Source organism: Sitophilus oryzae, unplaced genomic scaffold (genome assembly GCF_002938485.1).
Source record: "Sitophilus oryzae breed Bouriz unplaced genomic scaffold, Soryzae_2.0 scaffold_169_pilon_pilon, whole genome shotgun sequence".
Taxonomy (NCBI): Eukaryota; Metazoa; Arthropoda; class Insecta; order Coleoptera; family Curculionidae; genus Sitophilus; species Sitophilus oryzae.
In genome coordinates, this window is record NW_022146390.1 from 1664485 (window position 1) to 1683940 (window position 19456).

Here is a 19456-nt window from a genome sequence, read left to right on the forward strand (position 1 = left end):
ACACTCTTATTATTTTATTTATTGCATTTCTGCAACTACAAACAGAAATTTTACGAGTAACTAAGATAGTATTTATTGAAATGCCCCATGAATTTTGAGGGACACTGAAAAATATAAAAATTCTCAGTATTTTATTACGTATTTTACTTGAGACTGGTTTCTAAATATTTCTTGTACACATTTTCGGTGTAAATTATTGCCTTTTGAAAAAAAATATATGTGTTGTTCATTATTCACGTTGGGGATTTATTTTTAAATTAATGTTAATCGTTAGGCAACCAGTAAACTCACAGAATATCTATTTCTTTTGCATAATTAAAATTGTCACTCTAAATTTTACATAACTAAATTGTCACTCTAAATGGCTGTCTTTTTTAGACAAATGTCACTTGTCTTGTCATTATTCAATTCATTATTCGAATTCTCAGAATGTTGTTAACAAAAGTGTCAGTTTAAAATAAAATTTTAGTCAATCACAATTGTTTATCTCTATCATTTACCGGATTAATAATACAGAAATTACAGTTCAATTACAAACATTCATTATTTATAGTGATTTACAGTAATTTTATTAAAGTCAATAACTTGACTGTTTTTTAAATAAAAAATATTGTAATATTTGAGGGGTGGTTTCACCCTCTTGGAACTGGAATTTCGAAAAATCCCTTCTTATCGAACCTCTACACCCTAGAATCAACCTGTATGCCAAAATTGAGCTTCTTACGTTGAGTGGTTTGAGCAGGATCGTGATTAATCAGTATGTCAGTCACTTAAGGATTTTATATATTAGTATAGATTTGTGTTTTTACCTTTGTTATCTTTGTTATGTTACTTTTGCTTTGTTAATTTTCTTATATTTAAAATGAATTAAAATCATTTCCCAACATAGTTTTTTATTTCCATTTTTCTAGTCTTTTATGAACTGTTGAATTATTGCAGCATTTAAAGTTTTTCGAGATCGAGAAATGTCGAAAAAATTTCTCGATCTCGAAAAATCTCGAAGTAATTTTCTCGATCTCGTCTCGAAAAAAAAATCTCAGTCTCGTCTCGATCTCGTCTCGAAATCGAGACGGGACGAGACGAGAAATCTCGAATTTCGGGAATCTAAAATTGAACTAATCTAATTTCGTGAAACCCTAAATTGTTTTACAAAGAGGTAGCTCTACCTCGAATGGGGCATAGCTGCGGCAACACTGCCGCTCTCACTTTTTCTCTCGCTAGCCCGCGCGTCACGGCCGTCTCGCTTCCGTCATTCAAGGCCGTGTGTCACCCAACGCGCGTAAAGAAGTTTCACTTCAAGTAATGAATTTTGAGACACACTCGAATATATATAACTTCTCTGCATTTTCTTATTAACTCGAAAATAGACCAATAAGGCAGCATTAGAAAAACAACTATTAACTATTTCTGTTTTTTTGTTTCAGATAATGCATAACAGGAAGCCTTAAGCCACGCTTATCACCATGACGTACTACTACAACCAACTCCCGTACTACCTCTTAGTTCTATTTTTCTTTCTCTCAACCAAAGCCGATGATCTTCTAGATCAATACGTGAAACATGTCGAACTAGTCAACAAATTCCGTGATTATGATCATTCGCTCGATCATCACAAGTTTAATAGTGAGAAATCCAGTAAACGTTTAAGGACAAAGAGGGAATCGGATATTGTGTGGACACATTCGGTTGCTTTGGACAGTGAGGGGTTTATTGTGCTGAGATGGCAACCCAGGCACCAAGAGATTTTGTTTAGAATTGAAGCAAAAACTCTGGGTTATATTGGATTGGGGTTCAGCCCGAATGGAGGAATGGAAGGAGCAGATATTGTTATAGGATGGGTGGATGATAAAGATCATAAAGCTATGTTACTGGTAAGACCATTATTGTAATTAATAACAATATTTGAGAATGCTTATTTAAAGTTTTGTATCCTATAGATACTAGTATTGATATGTAACAAAAAATACCTTGCTATATGAAAGATAATATTTCTTTATTACAGTTTTTTCAAACAAAACAAATAACTCGTTTGGCTGAACTTATTTGGTAACTAATGTAATATTTTTTTAAGAAAAAGTTCTTTTAAAAAGTGAAAAAATGCAATACCGCAAGACTCTTGCATGCTTGGTCTTGGTCTCGGCCTTGCTTTTTTTGCAAGACCAGAATACTCGCTAATCACTAGAAACTACGCCAAATGTCGTCGAATCTTAAAGAAAGATTATATTAACAAGGGCTTGTCTACATTTTCCTTATACAGGGTGAGTCTTAAATAAGTGCAAATATTTTCAGGGCTCGTAGATCTCGATTAAATAAAGATATTATCTCTTTACCGTTTTTCAAATAAATCCAAAATAACCGAGTTATTCAAGATTGAAAATAAAAAAAAATGGAATTATTTTGAAAAAAATTTGAGAGCCACCGGATTTTTTCTGTATTTGCATCCCTTTTAGTGCCGTAACAGTGCTAATATCCTTGTAATATCAGAGATTAAGAAATTATACCGTTGTAAAATTTGCGTGAACAGGCAGTTCTAAAAAGTTTTCTAAAATATACAGGAAAATTTAAAAGAAAATGCACGATCTTTTTTTGCGAAAAAAATTCGTAGACGTGTTCCTGTGGTCGAAAAAAAAACCTAAAAATATTTGCACTTATTAAGGACTTAACCTCTATATTTTAGGCGAAAGCAAACCATTGTACATATATACGGGTCAGTTTTAATAAGTGCAAATGTTTTCAGGACTACTATATTTCGACCCCAGAAACATGGTTATGAGGTTTTTTCGCGAAAAAAAACTTTGAAAATTTGGGATTTAAAAAAAAATCGAAATTTTTTTAGTTTTTAGTTAAAAATCGTAATTTCTTGATAATATGGCAACATAGTAGATTAGAAATAAACATAGGTAGTAAAGTAAACCCAGAAAAGACCCAGTGGTTCTCAAAATTCAAGCAAAAAATCATTTTTTTTTGGAAATTTTCAAAATAAAATAACTCGGTTATATTGGATTTACATATTTGAAAAACGGTAAAAAGAAAATATGTTTTTTTTTTATCGAAATCTACCAGCCTTGGCAATATTTGCACTTATTTACTCACCCTGTATGTGGTTAGTCTATCTTTTATACAGGTTGTTAATTTGTTTATTACTCGCGGCAAGAGCTTTATGGTTGAAATATGGCAATCTCGGCCCGCTCGTCGAAAGACGACGCGACGCGACGGGACGAGTCGGCAGCTTAGCTTAGGCAGTGTTGCCATTCTGTCCCCCAATAAGTAACCGTCCAGTTAACAATCTGTATATGTTTTTTTCCAAATAATCTGTGTATTTTTACTGTTAAACTCCAAAATATGGTGGAAACAAACTAAGTAAAAAAGTATTAATTTACATAGCACCTGTTTTTAACAAAACAAAAAAGGTTTTCCAACTTTAATTTTTTAAACGTTATCGAGAAGGATATTTTGTAACAAAATTTTAGAAAAAGTTCCTATATAGTATTAAAATAAAATAGTATGGAGATCTTTGAATCTAAGAGTAGTCTGCTTATAAATATAAAATATCCCGTGAAATATGCACTAATTTACATAACTCGTTACACAGTTTAATCTGCTCTAAACTTCCAAGACTCACGCTATAATTTTAAAAACTCCTTTTTTTCTCAAAAGAACACTTAAAACAAATTTCAAGAAATTATTTTAGTTTGTAAAGGTGCGTTCACACCGGCTGCGCCGCTCCGCGCAAAGAATTTTTTTATCACGTACGGCACTTTTGAAGTGTATTTTTTAGCGTGCACAAAAGTATATGTTAAAAAAATGATTTGCGCGAAGCGGCGCTGCCAGTGTGAACGCACCTTAAGAAAATGTGTATTTGGGAAATATTACTTTGTGACAAAAATTTACCAGAAAAAGTGAATTTTTGATTGGCCAAAAATAAAAAATTATTTCATTCAAAAATTTCTTAAATATCATATATTTGTTTTGCAAATGTTTTTACTATTACTGATACTGAATATTCTTTTTCGAATCCGAAAATACAAAAGATTTAACTCAACAAATGGAAAAGAATCGCCGACCTGTGAATAATTTATGCCGGCTATAAGATACCTTATTCAAGAGAGAGCTCAAAGACACATAGAACGAAACTTGATCACTAACTTTTACAGCGATAGCAAAAACGATTGACAAATACGGAAATATTCGAAACAAGCTTTTGCACAAATACCATTCTCAATATTTCACTCTTTATTTAATTTGTTCCTATTAAGTTAAATTCTTCAGCTTACTGAAGTTAATTAGTGAATAGTTATACTAGTTTAAAATCCAATTAATTTAGTACAAATTACAATTGAATTGATTACATTTCCCTGTGTTTGGTTTAGAAGTAAATATTTAAACACAATGAGATACATTGACAATTGGAGCGTAATAAATTTGGACAGTTCAAAATTTGCATGGGATTTCCTATGTCACTTTGAATGTGGTAGACAATAGCTTTGTTCGGGTTCTTGTTATTACCGATTCTGAACCGTCCTAGAACTCTGCAGCGCATGCGCAAATGAAATAATGTCTTCATATTGCCTTCTGCGCATACGCATCACAGTTCTAGGACGGTTCAGAATCGGTAATAAGAGAAACCCGAAGTAAGCTAATGATTCAGTATTAAAACAAAAAGAATGTTTTTTTCGCACTTCCATTGTCTTTATTTATTTTGCTCACACAACGTTTTGGTCAGAAGACAGATGTTTCACTGACCGTTATCAACTGTTAGGTAATTAATCTAAGTCCTAAAATCACGACTGTTAAAAAAAATTAAAAAAATGCCCATGTTGGATGAACCGATGTACAGAGAGGAAGAATTATTGCTTTCATTGAACAAGGAATGCCCCAAAGAGACGTAGCAGAGTTAGTAGGCGTTATAATGCAAGGTACTTGGAACTAGGAACTCTCAAGAAGAGGCCTAGGCAAAGTCGTCAAAGAGTCACAACTGAACAACAAGACCGCTTTGTGTGCTAAATTGCTAGGATAAATCCTAATGTTTCTCAAGCAGAGCTACAAAGACAACTTAGGGCAACTACAGATGTAAACGTTTCAGTTGAAACCATAAGAAAAAGGTTTCGTGCTGGAGGGTTATACAGTAGGAGAGAGTTACGGGTCCCACAGTTATCTCGACAAAATAAAATTGACCGGCTAAATTGGTGCCTTCAACATCAAAACTAGACAATTGAGAATTGGCAAAATGTTCTTTTTCCGGATGAGACCAGAAGTGGCCTAAGATCAGATTACCATCGAATTTGAGTTCTCAGAGCTCCAGGAAGACGAGCGAGATTCCAGGCTGCCAAATCTGTACCAAGAAATAAAGGAGGAACTGTAATATCCTGGGGAGGTATTATGCTGGGAGCAAAAACTCCATTGTTACCACTTCAACAAGCTTTAACGGGTCGGGTCTATGTTGAACTAGTGCTAGAACCAATCATTAGGCTTTGGAGAGCTGCAATTTGGAATAAATTTAACTTTATAGGCATACCGGCCTAGTGGCTAGAACGTCTTGAAACCGAAGGTGTCATAGTTTTGAAGTGGCCTGCATGTTTACCAGATCTACACCCTATCGAACACTTGTGGGACCATCTCATCGAAATAACCCAGGAAATATCTTACAGCTTATTGATGCAACATTAGCAGAATTGGAAAACATGCCCCAAGATAACGTTGATCATTTAATAAGAACCATGCTAGCGCGGATAGAAGCTTGCATAAGGGCTAGAGGTGGCAACACGGATTGTTAAAATTATCAATTTTCTTTTTGTTTTTGCTTTTTTATCGTTAAAAATGTAAATCTCATTTCGTTTCAGTATCGAAAAAATGACATTGTGTTTATTTTGAGAACTAATTTTTTTTTTATTGCTATATGGATTACTTTTCATTAAAAGTCTTTGGTAAGGACTGAGTTTTATTCATAAACACAAAATGTTCATTCGTCTCAAAAATTATGAAAAATAATAGATGCTTTTCCATATAAGTTTGATTGTGATTGGAGAGGCAAAACGTCCTCTACATGTACGACTTGACAAACATAAAAGTGGTGAAACAATGAAGTCAGGCATTGCAGATCATGTGTGGTCCAAGCATCACAACATGAAATGGTTGGAAGTTCGGGTTGTCCACAAAGAACCCCATTGGAAACAGAGCAAATTTAAAGAGGCCGTACTCATTGCTTTGAAATTTCAATAATATGGCAACCACTCATAGCTCCAATGCAGGTATAAATAACTTTTGATAAAAATCTGGCCTTTTCAAGAGCCAGCTATGTTCATATCGTTATTTTTAATTTTACCCCATTCATTCTATTAATTAGTTATCTCATAGCCGTTTCCTGTGATGTTATTCAAGTTCTCTAATGTTAAAGGTGAAACTTGTACTTACGAATATCAGAAACTTGCCCTAATACCTTTAACATTTCGGGTATAAAGTAATAACGGATTTTCATATGAAATTTCAAACCGCATTTAAAGCTAAAGGCTTAATAATGTGGCTTGTTGGATTTAATAAATTTTAATTAAATCTAACTGAGTTTAATGGTATATGTTTAACTGGGAATTCATAAAATTCTGGAAATATTTGATAATTGTAATTTGAAGAATTTTCTTTTATTAATATTGGCATGAATGGTAAAAAGATGGTTAAATATTATAAACGAATGGATTCATTATACAGTATGTCTCCCCGGATTGTCTTTACAAGAGGAAAAACTTTTTTATTACTGACATTTTGCGAAAAATGTATTGTTCATAAAAAAATTTGCTAGTTCTAAAATATTTATATCCGTTAATACCGGGTGCGTCTGAAAAGTAGCTCACCCCTATAACTTTTTGATTGACGTATTCAATTGTTTTTGTTCACTTCCTGTTTCACCGAAAATGACTTTTGATATTTAATTGGCAGCCTCGGTATATTTTTACTTTATTCGATAGAAAATAACACTCTGAATAGAATGACATATCATGTGTCAACTTTTGACATTTTCGCATATGGTTTATTTGAAATTGTAACATGCGGTTCATAACGACAATTTGACTCGCAATACCAAGTGTGTGGCACCAAATTATTCGTAAAAAAATGCTTACTTTTTCCATATATGTTAATGAGCAACTCTCGTTCCATTTGGAAAAATTGAGATATCACTAAAAATACGACTTGATTATCTTTTAACCGGTCAAGACAAGACACAAAAAACATTAGACGATCAAATATATTTTTCTAAGACTCCTTGATTAAAAATTCATGTTTTTAACACAGCCATGGCACTTTAGATTGAAATTTAAAATACAATTTTCTTAAGCAAAAATGTCAAAGTTGACATTTGATATATCATTCTACTCAGAGTGTCATTTTCTATCGAATAAAGTAAAAATATACCGAGGCTGCAAATTAAATATCAAAAGTCATTTTCGGTGAAACAGGAAGTGACCAAAAACAATTGAATACGTCAATCAATCCTAATTTATGTCATATACTAACATACGAAATCTCGTTTTTTTTATCTGAAAAAAATAAAAAAAGGTATAGAGGTAAGTCACTTTCGAGACGCACCCCTATATTAATGTTTAAAATACTAAACCACTAAAAAAAAATGTGGCCAAAAATATTTATATTAAAATTTATCATTTGTCATTTTGTCTAAATTTTTATTTCCAATTCATTTTGTTAAAAGAAGTTTTTCCAATTAGGTATCCCGGACATATTTTTTTCAACATATTTATTTAGTTTAGTCCAGCTCTGCAAAACAAATACATGGTTTAGTACCAATTAAATGATTTCATGATTTTGAGTCCTATATAGGCTCTATATTCTTCATTTAGAAAATTACATTATATGTACCTAATTTTCTAAATGAAGAATATAGAGCGACGAAACGGAAATTCAAAATAAAATTTAGTTGACGTCGTTAGGTCCATACAAACAAGAATTTACACCGTTCGGCATCTTTTGACCAAGATCAGTCTAGCGCAAAACGTCTAAACCGCAATTTTAAACGCGGTTTTTGTTGGTCTGGAATGAGTTTTAAATCGGATTTTAATCTGTAAACATTATATTCAAAAAATGTCTATACCTATGTGGTGGATTCATCTCTCGCCACTGCAACAAAATCTACAAAATAAAATAATTTTTTGATTATTTTAATTTAGTTAATTTTGTTTCTTTATTTTTTAAGAAACTAAAGTGTTCTCGAATAGTGGCATTTAAATATTCTAAATAATTTTTACATTGTGCTTTGTATTTTTTTCTTTCGACGACGGAAAGAGATTCCTTTCCGAAACGTTAACATCAACGTTAAATTATAACATTTTTTTACTTGCTTAATCTAATTGATGATTACAGTTGAGGATTGGAACCCTGGATGTTAAACAGCAAAATTAAACACGAATTCACCACAATACGCCAAAACACTTTACTTTTGTACTGGACGCGTGTTTTGCTAAACCTTGTTAGCGTCATCATCTGCTGCAGATTTTCTACTAGTGGAGAAAAAATAGAAGAGAAATTTTACTCAATATACCCTACAAAACATGCCCTAAACAAAATTTTTGCCACAATTATAACATCAAAAATAAGCTAGATTCTTTTGATTTCGCTCTGTATCTCGTTGCCTTGGAAAAAAAACAATTCAATTGGCCAAGTGTCCCTCAAGGCTCGTTTCGAGAAATTCACGTTTCCTTTGTTTCTTACCCCCGTGCGACGCCAGCAAAAAAATGCCATTCTTAGCAATCGTTATGGACAATGGTATTGCCCCGCCATCAAGCTGGCACGTTTAATAACCACCCTACTTCCGTAAAATCTTATTTATATACTGTGCAATCCTTTACTTAACAATATACTATAATAAAACGTTTTCCTAGTTTACGCTTAAATTTATTTTTATTATATATGTTGGAGGCAGATGCCGAATTCTGCCTATGTCCGAAGAATTAGACATATTGCGATTATAATTAAATATACCTACCAATATCCACAAAGTTACGCGGGTGTTAATCTTTTGTTGTTATATTATACCAAAAATAGATTAACCACCCCCGCAAAGAAGTTATATAAAGACTATTAATAACCACGAAGTTGAACGCATCTGGCAAGTTTAGTATGGACAAATCGCCATATGTCTAATTATTTCGGACATAGGCCGAATTCGGCATCTGCCTCCAACATACACAAAAATAGACATTTTTAACAGATTAACAGTTTAGAATATAAGATTTAGAAGAATGTTGTTGCAATAGGGAAATTATAAGGCTTGCTAATTGGCTAATTGCTAGACGGAATTAAGTACAACGAGCGATTTATATAGAGAGCTTGCACGGCTTGAGAGAGTTATTAGTTATCAAGACAAACTGTATCAGGTCGATTAAGATCTGTTAATCTACACCGTCGGAGATCTTTGCGAGTACCAAAATTAACAGAACAGCAAGAACGTAGATACATGGTTACAATGGGCACAGGAAATGGTTGAACAAAAAAAAACTGGGAAAATGTCATGTTTTCAAATGAAAAACGAATACACCTAGTGCTCGAACAACATTAGATGTTATTGACGGAACAATGACAGTGATGAAGAGGGAATAACGTATTTACGATGGTCTGCTAATTCACCAGATGTGAACGTAATAGAACATGCTTGGAACATCCGAAAATCACGGATAAAGAAACGAAATAAACCACCCTTAACTTTACGAGAATTACGAATTGCAGCAATCGAAGAATGGGAACAAATTCGACAGGCCTACATATAGATATTCTGATAGGTGATATGCCAAACCGTCTGAGAGAGTGCATTAATGCCCAAGAAGGAAATACAGACCATTAATTTCAATACTTTTCTTCATTCTTTCACTGATAAAAAAGATAGACTTGAACTAAAGTCGCCATCGTTCTTGAAAAAAAAAATTAGTGGCAAGAGAATTTATTTTAGCGTAAAAGAAAATATTTTGCCTGAAGAAAAACTCTCTTAAGTCAAGAAAACTTGTTCTCTTGAAAAATTCGAAAATTTCTCTTGAATCTATTTTCATTCAACCAAGTGCAAGTTACTTTGTTTTAAGATAATAACAAAAATACGCTAGGAAGTACTTCATTCAAGAAACATGGTCATTTTTCCAATAGCTAAATACTCTTTTGATGAAAAATAATAACGACACGCAAAGACGATGACGAAGGATGGCATATACAATCAGTCGGCAGTCCGACCAGTCTCACGTCGCATTTCATAGGTCGCACATCATAGTACGTACGGGTTTTGTTGCTTGGAATTTTCCACTTGGAATTTTGCATAATTTGCTTTTTAAACGCATATCGTATAATAAATTAGTGATCGTTATTAACATGCATTTGTCATTTTTTATAGACAAATTTTAGGATATATGGATTCTTTTAAGGAGTTTCTGAAAAAATGGAAATTAGAGCATTTATTTGCTATATTTGAAGGTAAGAGACATTTACCTAATGCACCTGTATAGATAATGCATGCGTGACTATAGATAGAATAAGAATATAGGTATCGATTTTTTTATGCAAATAATTACAAAAAATTTAGAATTTCAAGTCGTCGTATTAAAAAAATCAAAATTTGACCAAAGCTTATAATTTTAATAATTTGTTTGCTTTACTTTGATTAATCGTGATGTAACATTTTTTTGTAATTTGTAGAGTGATGAACCACCCCAAAAAATACCAAGGAGTGAAGAAGCAGAAATAACTACTATCGAGGGAAATAATATCACTTTACTTACTACAGACCAGGAAAACCTAAATTTATCAGAAAATAATATACCTCGTAATATGCCTGTATATGATGTATTAGATCAAAATAAATTTTAGTTGAGTCAATGGTATTCGTTATTGGTTTAAGAAAAGTGGCTCTTTAATCAAGAAATGTCCCTTTTCAATCAAGAATTTTTGCATAAATCAAAGAGACTATTGTTCTTGTAGCAAGAACTTCTTTGCATATTATCTTTGGGTCAAGAGTGAAATACTTTGGACAGATAGATTCTTCTATTCTCTAAAGTAATTTTTTAAAGCTTATGAAAAGGTAGTTAATGCTTTGGACAAAGAAACGTCGTTCTTGGCCCTATTGAAAAGCGCCAATCTTTTGAGTCAAAGTCATTCTGTAATAAAAGTGTATACAGATATACAGATATAGCTTTTGGAATTCCCATTCCCAGCTTTTTCATGTGATTTAAACTAAGTTATGATTAACTATAAATTAACATTTCCGGGAACATTTTTACCAACTAATTTTACCAATCATTCATATGCAATAAGTTTGGAGAGATGTGTATTATTAATTAAATTAAATACAGAGTGTTCCAATATTCCGTGGACATAGAACTACTTCGTATTTTTGGAATCAAAAAAGTTAATTAGATTTGAATGAGACTTTGGGTATGTATATTTTGCTAAGTGCCTTAACATTTGACTTTTACAAAAATCAAGAAAAAGTAAGGGAAGGGTGAAGACTACCACTACCCCTTCATAAATTTAGTATAAATATTTTCCAATTTAACCGACGACCGATTGAATAGTTGGTGAAAATATGGAAAATTTTATGTTAGTATCACAAATTAAATTTGACAATAAGCTATAAAAATCTTTAAAAAAATAATAAGTTTTAAATTAATTAACGTTCGGGTTTATTTTTGATAGATGCCCTCTAACGGACAAACAAAGCACTTTTGTATAAACGTAAATTATGTAAAATTAACTTATTTTAATTCAAAAAATATGTAGTTGTTCTATGTTCACGGAATATTGAAACATCCTGTATATTTTTTAGGTCTGCTATGGAAAATTAAATTAACAAAACATTTTTTTCTTAAAAACTATACGATGTAGCGTTTTTTTTACAAGAGACGAAAAATGTAGTAAATACTAAAGGGGCCAATTTACGAAAAGAAAATCTGTCGTCGCCAGAATTAAAAATATTTATACAAAAATGTATGTAGGGATGGAGGTAGTTTTCACTCTTCCCGTACTTTTTCTTGATTTTTGTAAAAGTCAAATGTTAAAGCACTTAACAAAACATAGACACCTAAAATCTCATTAAAATCGGAATACCGGTTCTTATAATATCTGAAAAAAATGTGTTTATTTTTTTTTTGTTTTTTGTTTTTTGTAGGGGTCAAACGAAGCACTTTTGTGTAGAGGTAAATTGTGTTCAATGAACTTATATTGTCCACGGATTATAGAGACACCCTGTGTATACTACATAAAACTCTGTAGATAAAGATGCAGCAAGAGAGAATTTTTACTTAATCAAAATTGCTTTATTTAAATCAATTATTTTAATTTCTGGATGCACATATATCGAATATAGTCTGTCCAACGAGAAGATCCTCGACAGTGATAGATGTGTCTGTCATTTTAATTTCAAAGTAGTTTATTTTATTTTACAAAGAAATAAGTTGGTACAACTGGAACGCATAGCAGGATATATTTAAAATTTGATTGACAAGATGACAAGTGATTACTTCAAAATATTGTGAAAAAAACTGTATAAAACTGAAAATATATATAATATATAATATATATATATATATATATATATATATATATATATATATATATATATATATATATATATATATATATATATATATATATATATATATATATATATATATATATATATATATATATAATAAAAACGGTATGTGTTAATACAAAACAAACAAGAACAAGACACTACATACCAAAAAAATATCAAAAAGAACTATTATTTACTTTCAAGCTTTATGAAACTACCCGCATTTATGATTATATTTATCAATATAACTTATGTACAAATACAAATTTGTAATATTCCACAGGAATAAATAAAACAACATAGGTAAATAAAAAAACTATTTTATTAATAATAACACCTACCAAATTTTATACCTTAAAGGTTGATTAATTAACTTTAATCTTAATTTTTTAAACCAGTACCTTTTGACATTATTTTTCTGCAGTACTAAAATCCATTATTTACCTATCGTGTGATGTCGATATTTTACAGCTACTCCAGTTTTTAGTATGTGTTTAGTTTGATCCTTCTACCATATACGAGATGCACTTATCTACGACGAAATGGTATACAAACTTTATCGATGGCAACTTCATTGGTGTATAAAACTTTCTGCCTGGGCAGTGAGTATACCATAAACTGTGCGCTGGGTCTACAGTTAATTTTTACTCGATTTTTCATCCACTTGACTTCAAAAGACACAAAACACACGTAATAATACGAATTAAAATGCATCATCGTCCAAAACGCAGGGTATTTAACAAAAGTTGACACAAAATTCTAACCTATAATTTGGCAAGACTTTGACAAGCTTCAAAAATGACAAAAATCTAAAGGCGAGTTCATACGCATCGGCGTCCGTTTGTCGTTCATCGTTCCGTCAAACCAATAAAATTGAAATACGATCTGTCATTTTTTAAATAAACCAATAAAACTGGTTAAAAACAACAAGACACGACGTATGACGGATTTATATTTAAACCCATCCATAGATAACTTAAAAATTATTAGAAACTTTTTTTAGTAAAATAAATAGATTGGTATGGGACGTCATCTGCTTTTCTTCTGTCATCGACTGTCGAAATCTTACCTGAGAAAAAAACACAGAGTATAGTATTAAACAATGGAAGAATTAGTGCATGAATAATTATTATAACTTGTGCTTGTGCACGATTGTTCTAAAGGCAGGCATGTGTGGCACGGGACCGGCATATGTGTCGGAAAAAAGGCAGGTGACACGAACATCTGCTTCAACTATTGCGTCTTAAAACGTAAACTTAAATTTTGAATCGTTTAAGAAATTCTTAGAATTTTCGAGAACGGGGGACCCGAATATACCTAGACTCAAATATTTTAACAACATTCTCTTTATCAAACATCTGCTTGATAATAATCAAAACAATAATAATTATATTTCCTAAAGGTCAAAGAACCGGCTGCAGGATTATTAAGCCCATCATATTTTTAATCAAAACCTAATTTTTACGTAGGTATATTTATGAATAGGGAAACGCACTTTTAATAGGGTGCCAATCAAAAAGTTGCCGCACAAATATGTTTAATTAAAAATAATAATAATTGATTTTTTTTTGGAGAGGACATAACGTTCATAACATTGAATTAATCATTTGTAATGGTGATGATAAAGCAAAGCAAGCATTTTCATTAACATACAAACTGGATAAAATTTTCTCACATTTATGTCAGCATGAGAAAAAACAATATGACGATATTATTATATAACTTGGTAATATTTGAGGTGTAGTTTCATCTCGTTGGAATTTGACTTTCGAAAAATCCGTTTGCCAAAAATAAGCTTTTTACGTCAAGCAGTTTAAGCAGAGTCGTGGTTAAGAAATTACCCAACTTTTTGGAACACCCTGTATGATTTTTAAAAAAATTTCAAAATATGTAAAAAAACCAAATAAATTATGCTTGTCCAAGCGTTTTCCCGAAAGACTAACGGTTTTTTAAATAACAAATATTGCAGTATTTGAGAGGTGTTTTCACCCTCTTGGAATTTGAGATTCGAGAAACCCCTCCTTATCGAACCCCTACACCCCACAGTCAACCCGTTTGCCAAAAATCAGCTTTAAACGTCAAGCAGTTTAAGCAGAATCGTGATTACTCAATGGTCATATTTTATGAAACACCCTGTATAAATTTATAAAAAATCTTAAAATATGTAAAACAACAAAATGAAATATACGTGTTTAAGAGTTTTTCCGAAAAACTCACCGGTTTTTAAATAAAAAATATTTTAATATTTGAGGGATAGTTTCACCCCCTTAGAATACGAGTTTCGAAAAATCCCTTCTTATCGAACCTCTACACCCTAAAGTCAATCTGTTTTCCAAAAATCAGCTTTTTCCGTCAAGCACTTTAAGCAGGATCGTGATTAATCAATGACTAGATTTTTCGAGACACCCTGTATACATTTTTAAAAAATCTTAAAATATGTAAAGAAACAAAATAAAATTGTTTAAACGTTTTTTCGGAAACTTGACCGCTTTTTAAATAAAAAATATTGTAATATTTGAGGGGTGGTTTCACCCTCTTGGAAGTGGAATTTCTAAAAATCCCTTCTTATCGAACCTCTACACCCTAGAATCAACCTGTATGCCAAAATTGAGCTTCTTACGTTGAGTGGTTTGAGCAGGATCGTGATTAATCAGTATGTCAGTCACTTAAGGATTTTATATATGTATTAGTATAGATTAAAACTATTCAATGATCTAATTTGTAAATTACAATAATTGTAGTGTTTCTTCCCAAATTAAAATTTAAAATTGTTAAAAAAGTGAATTTCTAATAAAAATAGATAAGTAATAATAATTATTTAATAACCAAAATATCAGATACGCTAGTGAAACACCCAAGTCAAATGTAATGACGTAGTTTAATTATTTAAGTGTAAATAAAAGCGGTTAAAAAATTAAAAAGTAAAAGGAAATATAAACAATTCGTTAATTCTAAGCTAATTTCATAAGTTCACAAATAGTTCAGTCATTGGGGATCAAAAAAGGGGCCTGCTTGCTTCCTTTTTAAAAGTCCCGTTTGAAACTTTAAAATTTCCAGGGATTTTGTGCTTAGACAGTTGACTTTAGCGAAAATTTTCATAAAACCTTTTTTATAGGAAATTTTATTCTATTTAATTTTGCCAAGATTTCGCGAAAAACGGTATAGTTTTCGAATATCACAAAATATGATTTTGGGCGCCATCTTGGGAGATGGCGGCGCCGGCGGCAAGTCTGGAAATGTGCATTTTATGGATTTTAGTTAGGGACCCCAAAACGTTTAGGCACAAAATCCCTGGAAATTTTACAATTTTGCGTAAAATATGATATATTATGAATAGTCGATTTTCCGAAATCAAATGTCGATTAGGGTTCACTAAAACTAGTTTTAGTTTAGTTTCTTCAATTTTGTCATGAAACAGTGGTGTATCATTAATTCGCTCATTAATTTATGAATAATTAATTGTCCTGCTCGACAGCATTCATTGCGAACTTACCACCAAGTTCAGCATTGGTCTGGTTGTACCAAAGAAGCCGAAGAATGGGGTTGGAAGAAAACAAAAACAGGTATTACTCCAGTCACAACGTTGAAAGATCCAGCTCCAAAATCCCTGTTGGCATTTTTATCCTGTAAATGCAAAACCAAAACTATGGTGTGCCTGCGGATGCAGAAAAGCAGGATAAAATGTTCAATGATTTGTGCATACTGCAATGGAAATCCTGTGACAACGTCACTGAAGTGTCACTTGACGAATCCGATGAAGAGGAGTTGGACTTGCTTGTAGATGTCCCTCTAGCGGCTGAAGATGAAGAGTTGGACTTATTGAGAGACCACCCTGACCAGCCCAGCACAGTAGACACGATCGACTTTGACATCAATGAGCCATATCTGTCGGGCTTGTGCAGATAATTTAAAGTTTTTAATTTATCTAGTGGAGTAGGCCTCCAGGGGAGACCACGTTAAAATAAACGCGCCATATACTTTACCTCTTGGGTGGTGTGGAAACAAGTAGGTACACATTTTCAATAATTAAAATTAATTATTCGTAAATTAATGAGCGAATTAATGATACGCCAGTGTTTTATGACAAAATTGAAGAAACTAAACTAAAACTAGTTTTAGTGAACCCTAATCGACATTTGATTTCGGAAAATCGACTATACATAATATACCATACTTTACGCAAAATTGTAAAATTTCCAGGGATTTTTGTGCTTAAACAGTTGACTTTAGCGAAAATTTTCATAAAACCTTTTTATAGGAAATTTTATTCTATTTAATTTTGCTCTCCCAAATTTTCGCAAAACGCATAGTTTTCGAGATATTCACAAAATACCGATTTTGGGCGCCATCTTGGCAAGATGGCGCATATGCCGGCGGCCAGTCTGGAAATGTGCATTTTCTGGATTTTAGTTAGGGACCCCAAAACCTATAAACCTGCAAAGTTGCAAAACTTCCGGACTTTTTTCCAAGCAAAAATCCCCAATCACTGAACTAAAATCAAAATCATCAAAATATCATCTAGGTGTATCTTTTCTCGATAGTTTGTTTTTGATTCATCTCAATAGCTGTATTTCTTTTGGAGATATTCGGCTTTGAAGACGACACTAACATTTTTTCGTACATTAAGTTTTGAATTAAAACCATACCTTTGCTTTTGGTTCTAGTGAAAAGACCTATAAAATAGTGTTTGTGGTTTATGTGATGTCAGTCTCTTTGAAAAATCATATTATTATGGTCTGTTGTGCTTTTGTAAATCAAGGAAAATGTTTTATGCTTCTGAGAAATTTCAAAAATAACTAAGAATATAAATAAGCATATTTATTAAAATACACCAAGTGACATTCATATTTCAATAAAGAAATAGATTTATTGAGCTATAGAAAGCTCGTCTAAAATAGCAATTGCCTCAAACGAAATACGTTTATGCTAAAATTAATAGATATTTTAAGTTGTATATTATATTTCATAGTCTTATTTGAATATCGATATAATGTTTTTTAAGGTTTCTGTCCCTTGTCAAAAGCAGATATTGGAAAACTACCCGCCTGTCTATCTTCCAGTAATAGCTATTGCTAGACTATTGCTTTAGTACATTTTATTTACAGTAAAATGAATTTAGAGAGAGCCTTATTAACTTTTTACGTGTTTTTTATTATACAAAATATGTCAGTTGGTTTAAATAACAGTATATTGTAGATTATTTTTTTTGATTGTTAACATTTTTATTGTAACGAAAATTTGTGAATATTTATCTTCTAAGTTTTGTTTTTATTGAAAAATAATATATACAGGGTAGCATAGAATTTCTTAAATACGTTTCAGAAAACTTGGAGGGGAAACGTTGGTTACTTCGATGCGTATTTAACACCCTGTAAAATCTCTCAAACGGCTCAGTCGAGATTTCGTCAAAGAACATCGAAATAATGACAGAAAATAAAATTTACCTGTGAATTAAAATGATAGACAATGTCATTATTTTGGTGAATAATTTAAAAAAATTAAATTTTTTAAAATTTTCTTAAGGGTGTCCAGAGACTTGCAAGGAATAGTTTTTTTTTTCTTTGAAAATAATTTTAGACAGGCAAGAAAAAAAATTGGACTTTTAGTTGCCGTTTATCTAAAAAATGTAAGAAAACTCAGTGGCGTACATTATTTTCTTAATTATATTCGATAAATTGTCCTCTGGGACAGGCAGGTCTTAAGGTTGTCGCCCACTAGACAGCGGCGCGATGCGGCTAGTTATTTTTTATACAAGACGATAAAATGGTATTCTCTCGTCGACCGAAACGATTTATATATTTTTTTTAATTAATTTCGGGAGACGATAATGCAATTTTATCGTCGTGTATAAAACAATATTTTTTTCCATAGCGAGTTACGTTTTAAAAAAAATGCAGAAATCATTATTTCAAGGAATTTATTGCGAGTAGAAAAAGTATTGTGCTGGGTTGGCGTTGGTTTCTATGTAATTTGACAAATAAATAAAGTTGTCTCTTTGTCAGTTTTGAGTCAATATTTTTAATTCTCTTTCGTGTCGATTGCTGATTGAATTGGAGCCAGAAATGGCTCAAAACGAAATAAGTAAATTACCAACAGATATTCAGGCTGAGGCGGCAAACGCCATATCCAAACTACTTCCATTTAAATCTCGAATAACTTATGAAAAGGAATACAAAAATTTTCAAAAATGAAAGCAATTAAAAAACGTGCGAGAAGAAATAAAGTTTTTAACCTATCTTCGTTGTTAAAGTATCATTTAATCTACCCTTGCAGTTAAAATACTATTCTATCTACTATTTTTGATAGATATAAGGCAATTTTAACAGTTGCTATGGAAAAAATATTTAAAATAACTGAAATAAGACAATTTTAGCGAATGGGAATTCTACAACGGTCTCTCAAGACACTCAAGACTCAATTTCTCAGGACTTACGACCGACAAAAATCAAAGATTTTCGTGCCATAAACTTTGGTACGACTAGTATCGGAGATGGAGAACTAACCTCGATAAAAATTAAATTATTCTGGGTGCCGGGCCACAGCGGCATCCAAGGCAACGAAAAAGCCGATGAGCTAGCTAGGCAGGTATCATCGGCATCCTATCTTGGTCCATAGCCAGTACTGGAAATACCTAAATGTATGGCCCGTAGTGCACTAAAACTCTGGATCAGGGAAAAACACAATGTCCATTGGAGAAACAGATAGGGGCACAGGCACAGCAAGGCTTTTATCCAAGGACCTAGCTCTAAAACCGCAAAAGAACTGCTAATGCTTAGCAGGAATAAGGTGCGGATTATAACAGGCCTCTTGACAAGTGTTACCTGAACAAGCTCAAGCTATATCAAGGAAGTCTTTGCTGCAGACTCTGCGATAAAGATCCTGAAACAGCGGAGCACATAA

The 19456-nt window shown here is 32.1% G+C and overlaps 1 protein-coding gene across 1 annotated transcript in view; it reads left to right on the plus strand.

The window, feature by feature from the left end:
- The window catches only part of LOC115881101 (MOXD1 homolog 1), a 91791-nt gene that overhangs the window by 38455 nt on the left and 33880 nt on the right, over window positions 1–19456 (plus strand). The window contains exon 2 of the mRNA XM_030898476.1: window positions 1425–1871. Coding sequence (XP_030754336.1) covers window positions 1464–1871 — 408 coding nt within the window. The 5' untranslated portion in view covers window positions 1425–1463. The remainder of the gene's footprint in view (window positions 1–1424; window positions 1872–19456) is intronic.